General features: G+C 40.1%; 2 protein-coding genes across 3 annotated transcripts; both read right to left on the reverse strand.

The window, feature by feature from the left end:
- Positions 1-1298: 1298 nt before the first annotated feature.
- Positions 1299-14873, reverse strand: LOC124385065. Of its 2 annotated transcripts, none has more exons than XM_046848161.1 (10): positions 14746-14873; positions 13623-14160; positions 11495-12019; positions 5568-9187; positions 5180-5396; positions 4893-5054; positions 4710-4799; positions 3995-4196; positions 3699-3906; positions 1299-3536 (listed from the first exon to the last, which is right to left on the reverse strand). In XM_046848161.1, the coding sequence occupies exons 2-10, from the start codon at positions 14110-14112 to the stop codon at positions 2334-2336; spliced, it is 6717 nt and encodes a 2238-aa protein (XP_046704117.1). In that variant the 5' UTR covers positions 14113-14160; positions 14746-14873; the 3' UTR covers positions 1299-2333. The 2 variants fall into 2 exon arrangements, with proteins under 2 accessions (XP_046704117.1, XP_046704116.1); XM_046848160.1 differs by having other exon boundaries at positions 4893-5078.
- Positions 14874-18085: 3212 nt separating this feature from the next.
- Positions 18086-19970, reverse strand: LOC124385303 (trypsin-like). Its single transcript, XM_046848548.1, has 5 exons — positions 19874-19970; positions 19580-19739; positions 19234-19493; positions 18871-19007; positions 18086-18716 (listed from the first exon to the last, which is right to left on the reverse strand). The coding sequence occupies exons 1-5, from the start codon at positions 19911-19913 to the stop codon at positions 18567-18569; spliced, it is 747 nt and encodes a 248-aa protein (XP_046704504.1). The 5' UTR covers positions 19914-19970; the 3' UTR covers positions 18086-18566.
- Positions 19971-21953: the final 1983 nt, after the last annotated feature.

Raw genomic sequence — 21953 nt, forward strand, 5'->3', positions numbered from 1 at the left:
GTAATTGCAAACAAAGGCTACTGTACCAAATATTATCATTGACTTTCTCAGGTGTTCAAATACTTATTTACATCTGTATCATACAAATAAATAGTTAAAAAATCATACAATCATACAAGTCACACCAAGTACTTTTCTAGCTGCCTCCCATATCACTTCTGCAGTAGTTTCCCAATCATCCAGCACCTCTTCACCACCACTGACCCCCTGTCTAACCTCTTCCCTGAACCTCACACTACAGTCTTCCTCCTTCAGTTTCCACCATCTTATTCTTCTTCACCTCGAAAACCATCCTACAGACCACCATCCGATGCTGTTTTGCAACACTGTCCCCTGCCAACACCTTACAGTCTCCAATCTCCTTCAGGTTGCATCTCCTGCATAGAACATAGTCCACCTGTGTGCACCTTCCTCCACTTTTATACATCACCCTATGATCCTCCTTCTTCTTAAAATAAGTATTCACCAGTGCCATATTCATCCTTTTAGCAAAATCTACCACCATCTGCCCTTCCACATTCCTCTCCTTAAAACCATACCTACTCATCACCTCCTCATCACCTCTGTTACCTTCACCTACATGCTCAAAGTCTGCCCCAATCACCAATCTTTCATTCCTATGTACACCTTCTACCACTTCTAACTTACTCCAGAATTTTTCCTTCTCCTCCATCTCACAACCCACTTGTGGAGCATAAGCAATGATGACATTTATCATCAACTCTTCAACTTCCAGCTTCACAATCATCACCCGATCAGAAACTCTCTTTACCTCCACTACACTCTTACTGTACTCTTCCTTCAGAATCACCCCTACACCATTTCTCTTTCCATCCACACCGTGATAGAACAGTTTAAACCCACCAAATATTCATGGTCTTACTCCCTTTCCACTTGGACTCCTGAACACACAACATATCTACCTTTCTCCTCTCCATCATATCAGCTACCTCTCTCCCTTTACCAGTCATAGTACCAACATTTAAAGTACTTTCGCAGTTTTACTGTAACACGGGTTTTTCGCTGTATCACGGAAATTTGCGGCATGTAGGTAGTAGTGTTGAGTTATTTTCATTAATTCTGCGGTAAAATAAGCATTTTCTAGCCTAAAAAATTAAGCTTTCAGAAGAGATGTAATGCTCTTCTTGGGTATTACAGTACATTCCATCATCATCACCTTCATCATCATTAGTACTGCACACTTAATTCATCATCATTCAAGTTTGCTGGTCTGGAACGTAGCTCCTGCGATAGGTGAGGGATTACTGTAGCCCCGTAAACAATAAAAAAAAATCAAATACAATTCACATTCTTTACTGAACAATCAACTCATTCCAAAAAAAGAACATAACACAAGACATTTTTAATTCAAAACTCAAAGCCGAACTGGCACTATACATTCGCCACTGACATCGACCATATATCAGAGGAATAATAATAAAAAAAAAAATAACCACAGCTCAAATCTGTGGACAGTTCATACTGTACAATGACATTTTTTTTGTACAAAATGTGGGTCTGGGTTTATAAAACAAACAACAAAAAAACAAACGGAGTGCAATGATGGTTAAAATAAACTAAAAACTGACATAGTTGTCTGAAATAATTTACAGTATAAATCTAAATTCTTACAGGAAATGGGTTTCATCAAGCAACATAAATAAGATAAAAAAATATTACGACAGCGAATTAAAATATAAAAACACGCATGTTTAAAACTTAAATTATTACATTTAGTATTATTATTATTAAGCAAACACCTTTGTTGTAGCCCTGAAAGTGTAAAATTCTGCTAAGAAAGGATTTCTGACCTACATGTTTTTTGAGTGCACTCAACACTCAGTTCAATTAGTGTAATATATAATACAGAAATATCAAATCAGTTTCAAATAGTGTAGCTATGTGGGGGCAATAATTAAAAATAAATTATAAATGTACTAGATAGGGCCGCTATAGCAGGGGGGAATAAGGGGCCCTGAAAGTAAAAAATTATAATAATTTACACAAGCGGCAAAATTCCCTATGTAAACGATTGTTGTATACTTAAAGTGTAAAAACATACAAACTGTGCAAAATCGCTTCTTGAGTTTTTTTCATGAGGGGCGTTATCATTCGGACCTAGTGTGTGTCAGGGTTAAGCTTACACAGCTGTAATGATCCACGACTCTCCGGCAAACTGACATGTACAGCCCTGTACCATTACTATAAATCAGCCTGTGGAACAACATGCTTGCATGTTTTAAACAAAATTAGGACAGAGCAAACAATCATGAGGATAAATAAGAATAAAACTCATTGAACTTATGACCTACAATGAGAGCAGCTGAGGAGATTCATGTAGTTCCTTGGCTGTGAAACTTCAGGAAGCAATTGTGATTGCGAGAAATACAGAGAAAAACGCAGCATTTGAGACAACGTACTCTTGACATTTGCTCACAACCCCCAAACCTACACCTGGCCTCCTCGCCCTCGGAGAGTTGTTCTGGCCAGTGGCCCAATCCGTCGTATCGCGTGGCTGCATCAGGTAAAGGTGTCTCAAAGACATCCGAACGTTCTGTGGATGTATTAGATACAGGCCGTGTTGGTGGAGGAAGATACGGGGGTGAGGAGTCTTGCACTGCAATATTGGTGGAGCGGATTAAAGCTTTCGAAACTTCCAGTCGAAATGCCATCAGTGACAGGGGTTCTGAAAGGTGGTTTTGATCTTGCTTGTACTGGAGCCAAGAATTAACTAATGCCAGATCAATAAGGTCCCAAAGTACAGACTGTGGCCAAGCACTGGGTAACAAGCTTGTGCATGGTGTGCGATAAAGGCTCCTCAAATCCCTGTTCAAATTGGCAGCTTTGATTGCCCTCTCAAAGCCACTGACGAGCGATGTCGAGCGGGACTTTTCCTTCGTCACTGCTGACAGGATAAAGCCATGATGGCATCTGAACAGTTTTAATTTCCCATCAGAAGTGACAAACTCATCACCTATTTGCCCCCTAGCACCACCGACTTTGCCGGCACTGCGCACCCCTGCTTCGAGCAGGTGCTCCAACATGGAAGGTGTTGAAAGCTCTGGCTTGCAAAGGAAGACCATTCCTTGATGGTCACTTTTCTCTCGAGCAACCATTCTCTTAACGATTTCCTCCCTGTTGCAGTCATTGACACGCAGGCTAAAATCCACGACCAACCCAGCTGCATTGATCACGACTGTATGATGTAATGAGTGTGTTGGGTGTTTCTGAAAAGGGAGGGGATACTGGTCAACGCCATAATTTCCGTTTCGCTGAAGCGCTTGACACCCTTCTCGAACTCTGTTCACTATCGCCTGAACCTTCCATAGAGGATCTTTCTTTGATACCAAAACCTCGTTGCAATTGCGTGTCCCCTGATCCTCTTGTGCATTCTGTCCGTTCTGGTTCAACCCATCTTCTTCAAGACTGGCCAATCTTAGATTAGATGCAAGTTCAGAAAACATGGCCGCAGACATGGCATCAGCAATCAGTGGCACTCGTGTGAAATCGTCCCAGTACAGCTTCATACTTGGAAACTGAGGGTTAATTGGAAGGAAAAAGAAAAACAGTGACTGGCTTGTTAATGCAAGTTGTTCAGCATCCATACGTTGAGTGTGTGCATCATATTAAATACAGGGAAATTTTTGGGTCCTTGATAGACCTTTATGGAATTTATGGGCAAAAATGATATTACTCACCTTTAGGGTTCCCATTGCAATGTGGATTCCCACAAAATGGGCTACCTCCTCTTTAGTAACAGGCTTTGCCAATTTGGACACTTGCCCTGTGCAGACTGCAATATCCTTCCATATATTCCAACTAAAATACTGAACGAAGTAGTCAATGGGCTCACAATGCTCTTTACTGCCCGTCTGCTGGTCTTCTGCCTCAGGACAACCTGTATTTCTATAAAAAAAAAAGAGCCATAGAAGGTACACATAAGACAGATTTTTGCTCTTTTCCTTAAATAATTATTCACGGCAACAAGACTTACTTTGAAATGTTTGCATGCTGCTCAGCGTTGCCCATCTCACATGGTCGCACTGCTCCATTCGCATAGATACCACAGTAACAAGATAAAATGTGAGTTTCTGCTTCTGGCTCAAAATGGACACCTTCATAGTCCTCCCGGTCTGACGTTTGGGAAAGGAATTCAAGGATGTCTTCGGTTCTCGGCTGCTCAGCATCAGCATTGCCTGCATGTGAAAACAGTTGCACATTCTCAACGGCAAACTTTAAATAAAATAAGCTATGTATTATTTAAGTTATTTATTTGTTTTTACACAAGATGACACTTATAATATCCGACAATGAGATCCGAAATGTATGAAAAATGCCACGCATTTCTTTTTTAAATGCCACCAAACAAATCCCCCTCAAAATGTATTAAATGTTTATAAAATGGCACCAAACGAAAACCAAACAACTACACCAAATACGTATTAAAAATGCCACCAAACAAAATCCTCTAAAATGTATTAAAAATGCCACCAAAAATAAATCACCCCAAAAGTTTATTAAAAAGTGCGCCCAAACAACTACACTCGTATTGGGTGTATTAAAAATGCCACCAAACAAAATTTCCTAAAATGTATTAAAAAAGGCACCAAACAACTACTCCCAATACTTTTAAAAATGCCACCATACAAAATCCCTCCCAATGTATTAAAAAGTGACAAACCAACAACTTTATGTAATATATTACTTACACTCTTCAGTGCTGGAATATATATTATGGTGCACTTCCATTTGTGTGCATCCGATCCTGATCTGACACTCCTCTAATCCAGCTGTACCCCCTACAGATTAGTAGAAAGGACAAATTAGTGTTATGGTGTCCAGAACTTCAGTTCCAAACTCATGCACTGGCTCCAAATATCTAGCGATCTTACATGGCTCTGTCCTCTCTTCTGATCCCTCTGAACCTGTGGTCTCTTGGTTATTAGCTTGTGGCTCTACCAACATCTCCCCCTCCTCCTCCTTTACAGGGTAGAAAATACACTGCTTGGCAGTAGACGACTGAGTGGCTGTTGGTGAGCCAGAGGAAATTCCAACTGTGGAACAGTCCAGGTGCTTTTCTTTAGTGTATGATGAGAAAATGTATTGAATTATAAACAAATGCCAACTAGACTGATTAGATTCAAATATTATAAAGTAATCTGACAAACAAAATCCTTACCTTGACATGCATTGTGGTTCATTTGTATATGCTGAGCTTCCTGTAAAACGTGGGGATCGTTTGAAATTTGCTGATCTTCTGCTTTTACCAAAATCATTTGAACTCCTTGCAAAAAATCTCCATCATTCACCGGGACATCATGGGGTGTGAGGACAGATGGACTGGCTTCCATTTTCACGTCAGCTGAAGTTCCAGCAGAGGTTAATCCATGATCGGACTGCAGATTTAATACACAACAAAAAAAATCATGTGGCCATAGGAAGGATGTTAATCCTGCTGGCTGAACCCCATAAGCTGCTATTCATTTTTTTTTTTTTATTCTTTCACTTTAAACAGTTATCAAACACATAATTAAGAAATCTGTATTATATACCCAACAGAAACTTACCTGTCCTGTCATTCCACTCTGGCACTGTACAGAGATGATTCTCCTCTTCCTTAAGCTAGTGGAGAGACTACAGTTCTTGTCATGTTCTCCAGACTTCTGACGTAGGGAACCATTTTTTGATTTTGTCTCCGAAGCACTGGCATTAACAGGCTGAGGCAACAAGCATACTTCCTGAACTTCTAAAGACTCCGTCGAGGCTGAGCGTGGGGAAGATGCAGTAGCGTTAACTGAGGTGTCTTTTTGGTTTTGGATGATTTCCTCGTTCTTTTCCTCACTGGTACCTGTGAGTGAATAAAGCTCAAAGACGACCTGACAGTCTTCTTCACTGGCCACCAGTTCTTCTGGGTGTTTGTTTTCAGCAGAACGCCTTTTTCCCAGTTGTCTCCTCCCCCTACCCTTGCTTCCTCGTCCTCTTCTACCTCTTGTCATAGAAGTGTTTGTTTGGCTCGCTACCGTCTGAACCAATAACTCGTCTGCCTCCTGCTTAATCTCTGATCGTTCAAAGTAAGAGCCAGGATTAGAAGTGGACGCTGCATTGACAGGATTTGGAGACAGCTGGTTCGGAGTAAATGATGGAATGTGACCGATCGTGGTGTGGCTTGCTTCCACTTCCTGTGCATCAGAAACCTTGTGGGAGTTATTTTGGGAGAGGATGGGTACCTTAGTGGATACATGGGAATCGCCTTCATTTTGAGCCTCAACAGTGACTAAATGTCCATCCATGATTTTCTCTGGCTCAGACAATGAGGCTGGAAGAAGTAAAGGAACACCCATGTTCTCCTGTTCCTTAAGCTTAGTTTTATTTGTTTCAGATTTTTTACCAACCGCCTTTTTAAGTCGAACCGGAGCCTCGTGATTTTTAGCCCCATCCTGTTTACCTTCTACTTCAACAAAAGGTGTCGTCATTGGAAAAGAAGGGGAAGGATTGAGGGCTGGAAATGAAAGCCTGTGCTCATTCCTTTGTTCATCCCCCAAACCGATATCTCTCATTTCTGACTCTACATCCCAGTCTGTCGGTACGCGTATTTCGAAGCCGCTCGAGAGGACTGTATTTGTAAGCATTATTTCGTTCGGCCTTAGGCTAACGTTGGGGATTTCAGAAGCATCGCATGGTACGATAGACGAGAGGGCTCCATGTCCGGAGTGCATTGATGCCATGTGCTCTTGCAAAGCAGACACCTCCGAAAAGCTCTTCCCACAATCATGGCATCCGATTATCAGGTGAGAATAGGGAGGACTTAATGCAATTTCCTGATCGATTTTCGCAGTACCTTTACGCTTCCTTGCAACTTTTTGTTTTGCACCAGGAGCTAATAAGTCACTGTTAATAGGAGATGTCTGCAAGTGAGATGCTTGTTTTGAATCTACTTTGGATTTCCTCCCCATTGTTTTTGGTTTCTTCTTCTTTTGGCTTGCTGATTTACTTTGTAGCCCTTCCTTTGCTGGCTCCACTGTAGTCTCATGGCCATAAATCTCATTGGATTGACACTTTTGTATTAGTTGGTGGTCTAATCCTGTAGTCTTAGCATCCAACTTGTGCACCTTCAGCTGTGGTTGCTTGTGACCTTTCAGCAGAAGCAAGGCCTGTTCCTTTATTTGGTCTACGATTGGGGTGTCTGATATGTCTTTATCTTTCTTCCGCTGCTTCGCCAGCTTGTGGCTTTTCCTATTTGCTTTATTTACTTTGACGTTACTCTTCGCTTTCTTTTGGGTAACTGCCTCAGGAATTTTGCCTGACTTTTTCTTCTTTGGCACAGGGTTTTCATCTTGCTGGGTCTCCTGCGCAGACATTCCTTTCTTCACCAAATCTCTCTGGTTTTCAAACTTCCTTTTCCGGGGTTTCCCTCGGTGTGCTTGCTCCGGCACTTTCACAAGTTTTTGTTCACAGGGGAGACTAAGGGCCTGGATGAGACCAGCAGACCTTTCGGCTTTCCTTCCTTTTTTATTTTTATGTTTAAATTTTCCTATCTCAGTGTGTGAAACAACAGGCACATTTCCAGGATCTATGTCTTCTTGATCTTTATATAGACTGTTTTTGGATATATTCAACAGTTTGGGCTTAGAATTATTTTTCTTGTTTTGTTTATTTCCAAAATGCTTCTTTGTCTTCTCTTGTTTTTTGGAGGACTTTGATACAATTTTCTGATTCTTTGTTATAGACAATGTACCTTTTGTAGCCTCATCCTGAGGTTCAGAGTACTGGGACTGCTTTTTCAACTGCTTTTTAGAACTTTTCTTTTTTACGGGAAGCATTTTCTTAATGTATGGCGAATCTTCTGCCAAAGGATTCTGGTTGTTAGTTTCCACTTCGCTTTGTTGTACACTGGATTTACTACAGGGTGCTTCCTCTGAGATAGAACTTTCTTGATTGGGTGGTTTGAGAAGAGAAGGTTTAATCATCAGATCCTCTGATGAGCAAATTTCCTTTAAATGCTGTTGGTCTAACTTATCTTCAATCGCCTGACTCCGATCAAGGTTAGGATTTACCTGCTCAGTTTTTGGCTGAGGTTCTACAAATGAATCTGTTGCCTCCATCGTCTTTTGACATTGAGACTCTGTGTCAGCATTGGTCTCATCTAGTTTATCTAGAGCCTCTTGCTCAGTTTGCGGCTCGGGTTCTACTAAAAAACCTTTTGCCGCAGATGGCTGTTGATTCGGAGGATCTGCACTGGTCATATCGGAGTTATCTACATTCCCCTCCACAGTTTGGGTCATAGGTTCCATTAATATATCAGCCACCTCTGAGTCCTTTTGACACGGCTCTGCATTAGTGTTGTCCTTCCCTAAAACTGTGATGTCTGTCGGGTTGATCTCAAATTCCTTCTCACTCGCCATTCTACTTTCAAACTCGGTTATGAACGCCAAAGATGGATTGTTCAGCGATTCCGGAGATTTGACATCCATTGCATTTTGAATCTGCAACATGTCTGTTGTAAGCATAAGTTTATGACTGGCCTCCAACTCAGGAGGTAAAAAGTCTTTTTCAGTCAGAAGTTCATACTGAATCCCATTCAACTGTGCTCCTGTCAAGTCTGATTCTATGACGTTCACCTGTTTTTCTGGACACTCTGCACAAATAGTTGCCTGGACCACATTTTTCTCCACAGTTTTCTTTTGTTCATCAGCAACCTCGATGGCGATCGATTCTAACAATGTGTCTTGCTCAGTTCCAGTTGACGCTGTTCCTTCATGCCCTATCCTGTTCTCTGCCGGCTGCAGTACAACTTCTTGATCTGTTGGCTGTGTGAAATCAAAATGCAACTGTTGGATGAGTCCCTGTGGGTGTTGATTTCCAGCATTTTCTGCCTGAAAAGGTACCTGATCAAGTCCAAAAATTACCAGTTGATTTACTTTCTGGACATTTCCCATTTTCTCTATTAGTCTTTTAATTTGTTCGACTCCAAGTGGACTTATTTGCTGCACTGTTGGTCCAATGGCTTCTATGTGTGGTAGGGGTAATTGAACTACATCAGTCAGAGATGGGCTTCCTGTTGCCACAACACTGGACGGCTTAACGAATGAGCACTGTAAGTGCTTTATCCTATTGTGGTGCAACTGTGATTTGGCCGTCTTGAACGATTCATTACATTGTGAGCATTCATATTTCCTAGTGGATGTACCTGGAACAGTAAAAATGTGTTTGTATAAGTATCTTGTTAATCATAACTATGCACATTTCCAAGAAATGCATTTTTGCATAAAAAAAAAAAAGTGTGTCTATGCCTTTGGAAAACCTTTAAATGGACCTTAACAGCAGCTATCTTTTAGTTAAAAGCAACCTCAACCCCTAGCGATTCTCACTTAGTTCCAGTTGAATTATGTTTCTTTATGTTCTTTCTTGTCCCCTGCTGGTTGCAGTGCAACTGTTGTGCAACTATTGGCTACAGAACAACACTTGATGAATCATTTGCATGGCTGGATCAAAAAAGCATATAAAATGTATAGACAGTGAGAAAAAACAAGCAAAAAACACATGTAAAATGTTGATTAAAATGCTTATTATATATTAGTACTGCCTGCTTTGCATGCAGCTGATAGAAGTGCTGGTAGAAATCAATAAAACTGGCCAACAATCACCTATTTTTACAGACAAAGGCAAATAACTGAAATAATTCGATGAATCATAGGTAACCAGAGTGTAACCCCTGGATAGCTTCGTGTGAACTACAAAATTATTTGCAATAAATATTGCTACTATGCAACAATTACGTCCTAGAAAACTCTGTATCTTACTATTGTTGATGGGCCAACTCATTTCTTTATTATCTTCTGCTGGTTTAGTGAATATAATGAAAATACAATCCCTTACAAGACAATGCCCCTGTGCACAAAGCCAGTGCCATGAAGATATGATAGATTTACATTGGGTTGGAATGGAAAATCTTGAAGATCTTGACCCAGATCTACAGGTCTGAGCTAAAATCTTATTGAACACCTTTAGGGTGAATTGGAACGCACCCCAGGCCTCCTCATCCTACATGTGGCTGAATGAGCAGATATCTCTGAAAACACACTCCAATGTCTAGTAGAACATCTTCCCAGAAGAGCGGAGCTTATGTTTCCCACAGCAAATGGGAAACACTAAATGTGGAACAGGATGTTAAAAGATAAAACGCATACCTCGAGCATTCGGGTGGCCACGCTCTCTATTGTGTATGTAAACCAATGTTGTATGACTGTGATATTTAATCTAAATACCAAACCGTATATGACACTTTGTGCAGATAACCGGATATCCAGGTGTAACACAGTGCCTTTGGGAGGTTAAAATAGAACAAACCACATGCCTCAGCTTGTGGCATGAGGATGTCTGGTTTACTTACCCACCAAAATCTTTAAACAAAATCTAGAGCATCCTCTTAGGTAGAGATGCCCAAAGTTTTTAGCCTATGGTGACTTTACTGAGCATGAGGGGAGGTGGTAGCTCACTAGTTAAGGTATTGGACTTCAGGTCCTGGGTTCAAATCCAAGCACCACCAAGCTGCCACTGTGGGGCCCTTGAGTAAGGCCCTTAACCCTCACTTGCTCAGATGTAAGTCGCTCTGGATAAGGGCGTCTGCCAAATGCCACAAATGTAAATGCATGAACTATGGCCATGCTCTATATATACACACATTTATATTTAAGCTGCAAAGTGAGAAGCAAACAAACTGACTCACATAATATACATTATATACTATATAATATACTAAGGATACATAATATTCTTAGCTTTATGTAGTACTGTATTGTAACTTGAATAGCCATTTAAGCATTGAACTCTATAGGTACTATAAATGGAATGTTTTTTAAGTCATCACACAAAACAAAGAAAGCGTTACAAACAAAGTAGAATTAAAAACTGCTTTAGTTGATCAGATTACAGAATCATTTTGTTTATTTATTGATTGTTATCTGGGTGAAATCCGCTGCACAGAAGTGTGTTTACCTGGAATTGCAGACAGACAATTAGACAGCAATCTCCTGAAAAGTCTGAAGCTGTAGGAAGTGGCAGCTAAACAGTACTGGGGCTTGAACCCCCGACCTTATGATCAGCAACCCAGAGTCTTAACCACCACTGTGTATGTACTTTATAAACTTTCTTTCGGCTTCTCCCATTAGGGGTCGCCACAGCGGATCATACGTATTCAGGATCGTCATGTTTGATTTGGCACATGTTTTTACGCTGGATGCCCTTCCTAACGCAACCCTCCCCATTTATCCGGGCTTAACCGGCACTAAGAGTGCACTGGCTTGTGCAACCCTAATGGCTGGGGTCGGTTCAAAAACCGGGGATCGAACCGGGGCCGCAGCGGTGAAAGCGCCGCATCCTAACCACTAGACCACCAGGGAACCTAAAGTGTATGTACATTATGTCTAGGAAAATTGCCTGCAGTAGGAATAGACAGAATAGTAGAATAACAACCCTAGTGGTTAGAGACACTTACCCTTACTCCTCCTTCTCTTTGCTTTGCATGAAGTATTTGTCAAACAATCGACACCCCCGATCTCGTCCTTTTGATGTGCTTCCAGGTGCTTCTGCAGGGCTTTGGGCATGATAAACCTCTTGCCACAGTCTTTATGCAAGCATACATATGGCTTTTCTCCGGTGTGTATGCGCTGGTGGTACTTAAGCAGAGTAAAGGTTTTGTAGAGCTTGCCGCAATCCGAGCAGGTATAACCCTGCTTGTTGTAGTGTACCTTTTTATGGCTTGTAAGCTTAGTCGATCGACTGAAGGATTCTCCACAAATGGGGCACTTGAAAGGCTGCTTCTCTGTGTGAGAGCGCTGATGAGCCATGAGCTCCGTAGAGCAGGTGAAATGCTGATCGCACACATAGCAGGCGAACAGCGAATCCCCGAGCATGCACTGCTCATACTCAGTTGGGTGGTTCATTTTGAGGTGACGCTGCTTGCTCTTGTCATCGCTGAAGATGATGTGGCACTCCAAACACTGCAGCGAGAGCTGAGACGCTGCAAGCGAAGAGAAGAAAATTAGAACCATTCAGCAAGTCAAGAAGGAACAGACAAACACAAACAATGCATTAAGGTGCGTCATGTTTGCCACATGAAAAGCTTATCGAGATGGCGCCAAGGATGGGAGCTTTCTTTTTGTTTATTGTCTGTGTGCTTGTTTTTCCCTAATCTGATAACTTACAGTAGAGAAGAACTTCTTAACATCAGGCAGTTCACTACAGACACTTTTTCAACAGTTTTTACAAACTCGAAAGTTTTCCGAGCTCTTAGTTGGAGTTGCAGCTGCTCTCTATAAAACATTGAGGAGACGCTGGCTGGTGAAGCGCACCGGTGTGCTAGTGAAGCTACGACAGTGGGCATTTAGAACTGCGCTCCAATCGATTCACCTCGTGAAACTACGATCATTGCCGAACAAAATTGACAAACTGATTCCCCCGCTGTCACCTCCAGCATTCAGAAATCCAGCACTGGCGCTCCTCAGGGATGTGTACTCTCCCCATTGCTATTCTTTCTCTATACTAACAACTGAACATCAAGTGACCCAACTGTTAAACTTTGAAATTTGCTGATGATACTACGCTTAGTGGACTCATCCAATATGGCGACGAGTCTGCATATCAGCAAGAGGTGAAGCGGCTGGTGCTATGGTGCAGTCAGCACAACCTAGAGCTAAACACACTCAAAACAGTGGAGAAAATACTGGACTTTAGGAAACACCCCTCAACACTACCCCCCCTCACAATATCCAACAGCCCTGCGTCATCTATGGAGAACGTCAATTTACTGGAAACAACCATTTCCAAAGATCTAAAATGAGAGTCCAACATAAACTCTATTCTTAAAAAGGCCCAGCAGAGGATGTACTGTCTATGCCAATTAAGGAAGTATGGTCTGCCACAGGAGATGTTGATGCAGTTCTACACTGCAGTATTGAATCAGTCCTGTGCACATCCATCACTATCTGGTTTGGAGCAGCAACAAAACAGGACAGAAACAAACAACACCACTGTTAAAACAGCAGAAAAGATCATTGGTGTTCCCCTGCCCACTCTCCAGGACTTGAACCAGTAACCGGGCAGCAAAAATCACTACTGACTCTTCGCACCCTGGACACAACATCTTTCAGCTCCTCCCTTCTGGCAGCGCTACAGAACTTTGTTTACCAAAACCGCCAGACACAAGAACAGTTTCTTTCCCCAGGCAATCAGCCTCATTTATAACTCACCTTAATTATATGCCCTGCTTCATATCTATAAGTATTGCAGAACTGTCAGAACTGTCAGTCATCACATCATCCATATATGTTACACACACTGTGACGGCTGTATATCTTATGTGATGCACAATACTGCTATTCGAACTACTATGCACACACACTTTATGTAGATTACTGATCTGTCATATACTCTGTATATTGTCCTATTTAATACTCATATTGCTTATATTGTCTGTTTTGTCTTGTATAGTCCAAACTAAATGTATAGATTTATTTATGTCTCTACATTTACAAGTCACCAACAGCTTGTGTGTGTCCACACACTCGGCCAATAAACCTGATTCTGATTTCATACACCGTAATAAACAGGTGAGGTGAACTTACAAGTCAAGGGGATCACCGTAGACTTCGTCATGTCCATCTTGAGTGGTTCCATTCTATCCTTCTTTGGCGGGATTGCCTTTCTGGCACTCACATCCTCTTTAGCGATTTCCATCTCTCCAGGAACCGTAGGGTCAAAATCTTCTGGCGCTTCGCAGGGATTTGAGTCGGACCCCGAACAGTCCATGCCTATGATCTCATTTGGCATCCCTGCATCTAAAGGACCATCCAACCTAACGATTTCCTCCTCGGCAGCCTCATATGCAAGCGCGCTTTCCTCCGGCAATTCCTCCGCCGGGGATATTGGTTCGATTATTGCCTCCGACGGGACATAAAGGTCCAGTTTGCCCTCGCCCAGGCCAATGATCTGGGTGGTGATGTCCTGTACTGTGTGATCTAATGTCGTTCCTGCAGGATTCACGTGCTCCAAGGATAGAGACAGATCTCCTTTTGAAAGGAACAGATCGCTCACCGACTGACTGGTGAGCTCCATGATCTTCAGCTCTGGCAGGAATCCGAAGGAACGAGGCGACCAAAGCTCCTGAAACAAATGCAAATGAGAAATTCACAATGAGACTCGAACAGTGAACCAAATAGCAGGCACAATGAGACGATGGAGGAACTGGGATTTACAACCAACAAGAACAATAGGCAACAAGCTAGGCAAGGGGCTGAAGCTTACTTATCTAAGTATCTTGAATTGAAAGGTATTGGGGAAAAACTAAAAACGTGCAAGAAACCATATGATGATGTGCTGAGAATCAATAAGGACCACCAATGCTCAGTAATGGGTTATTGAAGGAGATGTGCACGCTGGCTGGACCTTCAACCCACATATACCTCACTGCACCATGAATTCCCATCAAAAATGCGATGAAAACCTGCACATTTTTCGGATTACTCGCTGTTTAGCCCCAACAAACACGCCGATTTCTCGACTCGCCCATAGTTAGCTGAAGCTGTGGATGAGGATGAACCAGAAGCTAACTAGGGAAGCTGAAGCTAAGCTACCTCTGCTTTTTTCAGTCTTATAACGCTAGCACGACTCTATTCATACACTTCACCCTCTACACCCACACACACACTTTACTGTCATAGGGCGACTCTCTATGTTTATAATACTTACTTTAATGCCACAAAGGTGTCCAAAGTGCTGCTATATCGGCCATTCAACCGACCTGCATTGTTTCTGCTCTGCGAGCAGCATCACCATCAAGAGGAAACCGGGGCGCGTGACGTCACCTGGGAGGGGGAAAGTACTCTTGGATATTGTAGTCGTTTCCCAAAGCAGGCCATGGCCATCTGTTTTCTATTTTCTAAAAACAATTATACCAAGTGCATTTGCAAAAACACTTTCCATTAATCAGATTATAAGCAAAAAATATTATTTATCAACATTCTGCTAGAATCTCAACACCACCTGAAACAGGGCATGAATCAGGCAAAAAGGCGATGGCTTTGTTTATGAACTAACACTCTTTTTCTGTGAAACATTCCTGTATCTTGCTGTAATACGGTATCCCCAGGACATATAATTGTAATGAAGGGACATTCATGCCACCCAGATTCCCCTTTAAATCTGGTTCCTCTCAATGTTTCTCCCTTATGCCGTGCCACAGTCGCAGCTGGCTTGCTCATTAGGGACAAACTCACAATTATAAGGAGCAAATAGGCACTAAACTTATCTCTGTAAAGCTGCTTTGACGCAATGTCTAATGTTAAAAGTGCTCTACAAATAAACTAAATTAAATTGAATATAATGTCATGGCGTATCATTTTAGATTTAATGAGAGCTACACATTCCAAAAAAGTTGGGACAGGTAGCAATAAGATGCCGGAAAAGTTAAATGTACATATAAGGAACAGCTGGAGGACCAATTTTCAGGTTATTAGGCTAATTGGCAACACTCTATAAAAAAAACTCTGTAAGTCAAAAAAGAAGCCATATCTAAACACTGGGACACCATGTCATCCTAAAGAGGATAAGGACATCCCAAGTTGTTATCAGCGTTCAGTTCAGAAGTCTGCATCTCTGATGGTATGGGGTTGCATGAGTGCGTGTGGCATGGGCAGATGTGTAAGCTCCCATGCCACATACAGTGGTAAACATGGCCTTGTCCCCCTTTTTTTTTTTTTTGAGAGATGTGTTGATGCCATGAAATTTAACATCAACTTATTTTCCCCTCAAAAAATATAAATTTTCTCAGTTTAAACATTTGATATGTCATCTATGTTGTATTCTGAATAAAATATTGAAATTTAAAACTTCCACATCATTGCATTCTGTTTATATATAATAAGGTGGTTACTGTGATTAAACTCTTGCTATAGGGCAACAGCTCAACCACCTGAAACAGTTTTTAATTCAGTTTTGTTTAAGGCAAAAGGCTAGAAAATCCCAGACATAGCCTTGTTTATGAACAAACACTTTTTGCCTTGAAACATTCCTGTATCGTGCAGTAAAACACTTAGAATTAACACTGCCCTGTGGGCATGAGGTACACCTGGGGCAATTCATTTTAGTCAGTTTAAATAGTGATGTGAGAAAAGATGATCAGGTGATCAGGAACGTCTCTGTTCTTAGTCATGTTTACATCACTGACTCCCTCTGTCTCATCCACATTATCCAAACTTCTTGTTGCATTCTGCCTTGCTTGTTGTTTGCTGAAAACAGCACGAAAAAACATTTATCATGTCACCAAATAGATTAAAAGAGCCACTACACAAGAGGATGCCAGAGGTATAGGCTAAACATACTGGTTAAAAACTGCAGGCTGGCTCAGTTTGATCAGCATGAAGTCACTGTCAGCTGTATTGTCATTATATTTTGGATGTGTTATGACTTTCTCAGGCCGAATTCTCTGCTCGGTGCCTTTGTCAACAAACACAGTGTTCTCCCAGGTGAAGTGCAAGAACATCAGCCCTTTGGATGGGATTTTGGATGGAAATTACATTTCCGTTGTTGGTTATGTTCTCTGACTGAAACTAACAGAATACATGTTGTGAGATACTCAGGGAACGTAGCAGTGAGCAGCAGACACGGCCCATAAGCTGTTAATTAAGGATGCGCCACATAGTTAGAAGAATCTTCCAGGGCTGCGAGGTGTACATTCATCATCACCTCTGCTGTGGTCTAAATCACAACAGTTACTAACAATATAATATATTTTACAAACCATTATTCATTATTAAACATGCTCCTGAGGCTCCAGTGACCACTGTTTCTGCCCCTCTCCCCTCCGTGGATCTTCCCACTTCGTCCAGGCCTGCCTCTGGATAGTGTTCTCTTTGACTGGAGGCCACTCTGTGCAGCTTGGGATGGTTTCTCATCAACGCCTTGGGTGGTTCCATGAAATTCCGGAGTAAGAACGGGCGCTTTGAGGATAGATTGGACTGTAGTTAATGTCAACAGTCTGTGACACTGACTCAGGAATACAGTTCGATTCTGATCATCATCACTGTACCTCGCAACATCGTATATCTGCTTCAAATAGACATTTGGTGCAACCCAGATGAGGATGGGTTCCCTCTTGAGTCTGGTTCCTCTCAAGGTTTCTTCCTTATGCCATCTCGGGGAGTTTTTCCTTGCCACAGTTGCTCATCAGGGACAAACATACTTACAAAGAACATATTTGCTTTTAATCACCACATTATCTGTGTAAAGCTGCTTTGAGACAATTTTCATTGTTAAAAGCGCTATACAAATAAAAATTAATTGAATTAAATTGAATTATTTCTGTAACTGACACACAAAACAATATCTACATTATTTCACAAGTCTCGATTAAGTAATAAAATATCTACTTATGTACAAACACCAACAGCAAAACAGTTACAATGAGCCTCAATGAGCCTAATTTACACTACACTGCTATGTAGAAAACATGTGACAGACCACACAGACAGTATCTCTGTAAAGACATAAATTCATAAGTGCGTGTAGTACATGCAATCCTTAAAAAACTTTATAAAAATCATACAGAGCCTCTCAGAAGTTAGCAAACATTTAGACTTTTTTGTTTTTTAAGAGACATATGCATCTTTCCTTTGCTTATATGAAACAATCTAGGTGTTATGGAATGAAGATTTATTTTATATTATAACAAATCTATAAATATACAGATGTTACACTTTATTTTCATTGAAAATTCCTAACTGCTTTACACTATCTTGATATCCAGACACTTATTCACTAATCCCTATAAAGTTCATTGCAGTTGATTTCACTATATGGAAATAAGGAAATAAAAATGAGTGAGGAAATTCGGACACTGAGGTAAATATGCTGCATCATAAAGGAGAAGCTGTCGTGGAAATGTTACATGAGAAAAATATGATACACAGTGTATGTATATAAGTGTATCATAAAACACTTTTTTTCACTTTTGCTTCACAATCTTAAATATGAATATGTATAATATATATGTTTAATCTAAAACTAAAAAAATATTTTTTTTAAACACTACTGTCATTCACATTGGTTTTATTTATTTGAAAACATAACATTTTAATAATTAAAACAAGGGTGTACATTTAACATTATATTAAGTGATCCATAGGTTATTTTGCCAAGTGACATTCACTGAGATAGAACAAGAAAGATACAGGAATTTCCTGACTCAAAATTACATCAATTAATGAGTGTAAAATTAAATAGTTTATATTTATAGTTTAGCTTTAATAATTACAGAATATAATCATGCAATAAAAAGGCAAAAACAACAAATACATTTTACAAATAAATGATGTTCAGTATGACTCATATTGTGAATGTGATCGAACAAACCACATGTCATTACCCTGACCAGATTCTGTTTAGAGCTGCTTCTTACACATAATTACTTACATCAACAAGGACATGAAAGAATGTGTCGCATGACTGTAGTTTAAAAAATCAAATGAATCAAATTAAACATATATTCGTGTTTAAAACTATGATGTTGTCTCTTAGTTGGTAGCCATGATGTTTTTGACCCAGTCAGTGTAGCGGCAGACTTCAGCATAAACTCCTGGTAAACCAGGGAGCGCACATCCATCACCCCAGGACACAACACCCTTCAGCTGCCCATTGCACACAACAGGACCACCAGAGTCACCCTGGATAAAAGGTAAAAGCAATGAGTGAGTGCAAAACATCATGAACTCTAAAGTAAATCAATCTGGAGTGCAGTGATTTTTTTTTGTATATTATAAACAAAAAAGAGCTTTTTCAAATGCATCCATTCCTCATGCAGCTCTACTGTGATTTTACCTGGCATGAGTCTTTGCCTCCCTCCAAGTATCCGGCACAGAACATGTTACTAGTGATTCTGGAACCATAGGACGCCCTGCATTTTGCCTCTGAGAGTACAGGCACATTCAGGCACTGTAATACGGATGCATAGATAACTGGAAAAGATGAGAAAATACACAAATAGCTTGTTGTTATTTTAAGTTTAACTGAAAGCAGCATTGCTTTACCATTATTGTCTATGTACCAACTGCAGCAGAAAAGTCAACAAAGTTTACAGAATCTACTATAATCTTGTATTAATCTCTACAGTGCTTCTAATCCTGATCACTTTGTGAATTACTTATGAAGTTCCACTTCTATTTCATGTCACTGTTCCCTTACCTCCAGTGTTGATCTGATTTCCCCATCCAGACACCAGGCACTCCTCACCTGCTGCTACACAAGATGATGCCAGAGGTATAGGCTGAACATACTGGTTAAAAACTGCAGGCTGGCTCAGTTTGATCAGCATGAAATCATTGTCAGCTGTGCGGTCATTATATTTGGGATGTGTTATGACTTTCTCAGGCCGAATTCTCTGCTCGGTGCCTTCGTCAACAAACACACGGTGTTCTCCCAGGTGAAGCATAAGTTGATTAACTCTTTGGATGAGATTTTCAAATATAATAAATGTGGTTTTAATGATTATGTTGCATTATTTTGCATAAACATGTTGTGAGATACTCACGGAACGTAGCAGTGAGCAGCAGACACGGCCCATAAGCTGTTAATTAAGGATGCGCCACACCAGCGCCGTCCGTCAATGGTTAGAAAAATCTGCCAGGGCTGAGAGTGAGGTGTACATTCATAACCCCCGATGATCTTATCATCATCACCTCTGCTTTGGTCTAAATCAAAAACATTAAACAGTTATTAAAAATATAATATATTGTACAAATCATTATTCCAGTAACTGACACACAAAACAAGATCTACATTATTTCACAACAAGTCTCGAGTGAGTAATAAAACATCTACTTACGTACAAACACCAACAACAAAACAGTTACAATGAGCCTCATTGCCACTGGTACAATTACAACAAGAATGAACAAGTCAGACTACAGGATAACTGTGTCTATATATCTTAATATCTATGTGTGATGTCATGGAGCATTGGCCTCAGAACAGCCAGTAACAAATGAGCAAATATTCTTGAACTGAAAGCTGCCAACTGTTCAAACTATTTTATCAGTTGAAACTCTTAGAAAACCTGATTATTTTAGGGTGACAGACACAAACTGCTTTATTTAGCCTACTCAAATAAATAAACCTAAATATTGGAAAACATTTGTTCCTACATGAGTCATGCAGGAAACTTCAAAAAAGAAAATGAATTCACTCAGGCTTATGTTTTACCTGTTTATACTCCATTACTCTAAACATAATGTATTTTTTTGTAATACTAAGACACACTTTTTTAGTAAGTTTAAGTTTTAGTACATTTGTCCAATTTTATCTAAATATCTTTAGGGCAGGGGTCCCTCAATTGTAAAAAGTAAAATGAATTCACTCATGTTTTACCTGTTTATACTCCATTACTATTTTTTTAAACAAATGCAGGCTTTATTTAATATGGTATTCTATGGTATTTTAGTCCTTTGCAGGTTAACTACATTTTCCCCATTTTATCGATGTTTTTAGGAGTTAGGAGGTCATGCATGTGGATATGTAGAAAACATGTGACAGTCCACACAGACCGTATCTCAGGCTCAGTGTTGATCCTGTATGGGTTAATGACATAAATCCATTAGTGCTCAAAATACATGCACTGTTAATCAACAGTCCAGTGACTAGGTGTACATATTGTTATGCATCTAACTTTTGCTTATATGAAACAAACTGGGTAAAATATTGGTATAAAGAATGACTTTTACCAAACAAATCTATAAATATACAGACGTTAAACTTTATTCTCATTGGAAAATGCTCCCTTAGCATTAGTTACTGCTTTACACACTCTTAGTATCTGGACAGTGGCTGCATCTGAAATCCCTCAAGCTTACACTAATTCACTAATTCCTTTATAGTGCATGACAGTTCAGTTCACTATATGGGAAGAAGAAAATGAAAATGAGTGAGCGAATTTAGACACTGATGTAAATGGTGAGAAGCTGTCATGGAAATGTGTACTCCTGCATTACATCTGCATTAAATGTAATTTTTCATGTTTGGTTCACCATGTAGTTTATTATTTCAAACTACATTACATTACATCATGTTATAATTTTAAAAAAGTTATTTGAAAACACACTCATTTTATTTATCTTATTTGTTTGAAAACAGAACATTTTGGTTTTGGCAAAACCTTTTTTGAGAAGAAGTTTTTTTGTGTGTGTGTCGTTGCAGTATGAGACAGAGTTTGTTAGCAAGTGTACATTGGATATACGTTTATAATCAGAGTGCATTGTGGGTAAAAATGAGTGTAGGGAGTGTAGGGAATGATGTTGTTTACTCATATATTGAAACACCACTACAAAAGTACGATAGTACTTTAGTACTGGGATGTTATAGTGCTGTGCCTCTTTATTGGGACATCTGCTTCTAAAAGGTGATATTGGTAAGTGGCACTCACTCACATGGGACGAGAAAGAAACAGGTGAACCCTGACTTGGAACTACTATGACTTTAATATTTACAGAATACAATCTTGCAATGAAAAGGCAAAAATAACAAACTACATTGTACAAATAAATGATGTTCTGTACGACTTATATTGTGAATAGGCTTGAACAAACCACATTACATTGGCCTGACCAGATTCTGTTTAGAGCTGCTTATTACACATAATTACTTATTGGCATCATCTGATCAATTAATAAACAAGGACATGAAAGATTATGTGATGTGACTGTAGATTTAAAAAAATCCCAATGTATTGAGATTTATCAAATTTATCATTTCAAATTTTTAAATATAATGTTGTCTCTTAGTAGTAATTATGTTATTGACGCTCTTAGTGTAGCAGCAGAGTTCAGCATAAACTCCAGGTAAGCCAGGAAGCACACATCCATCACCCTAGGACCTCCAGGATTATCCTTCAGCTCCCCATTGCACAAAAC

This window comes from Silurus meridionalis, chromosome 4, assembly GCF_014805685.1.
Source record: "Silurus meridionalis isolate SWU-2019-XX chromosome 4, ASM1480568v1, whole genome shotgun sequence".
Classification (NCBI taxonomy): domain Eukaryota; kingdom Metazoa; phylum Chordata; class Actinopteri; order Siluriformes; family Siluridae; genus Silurus; species Silurus meridionalis.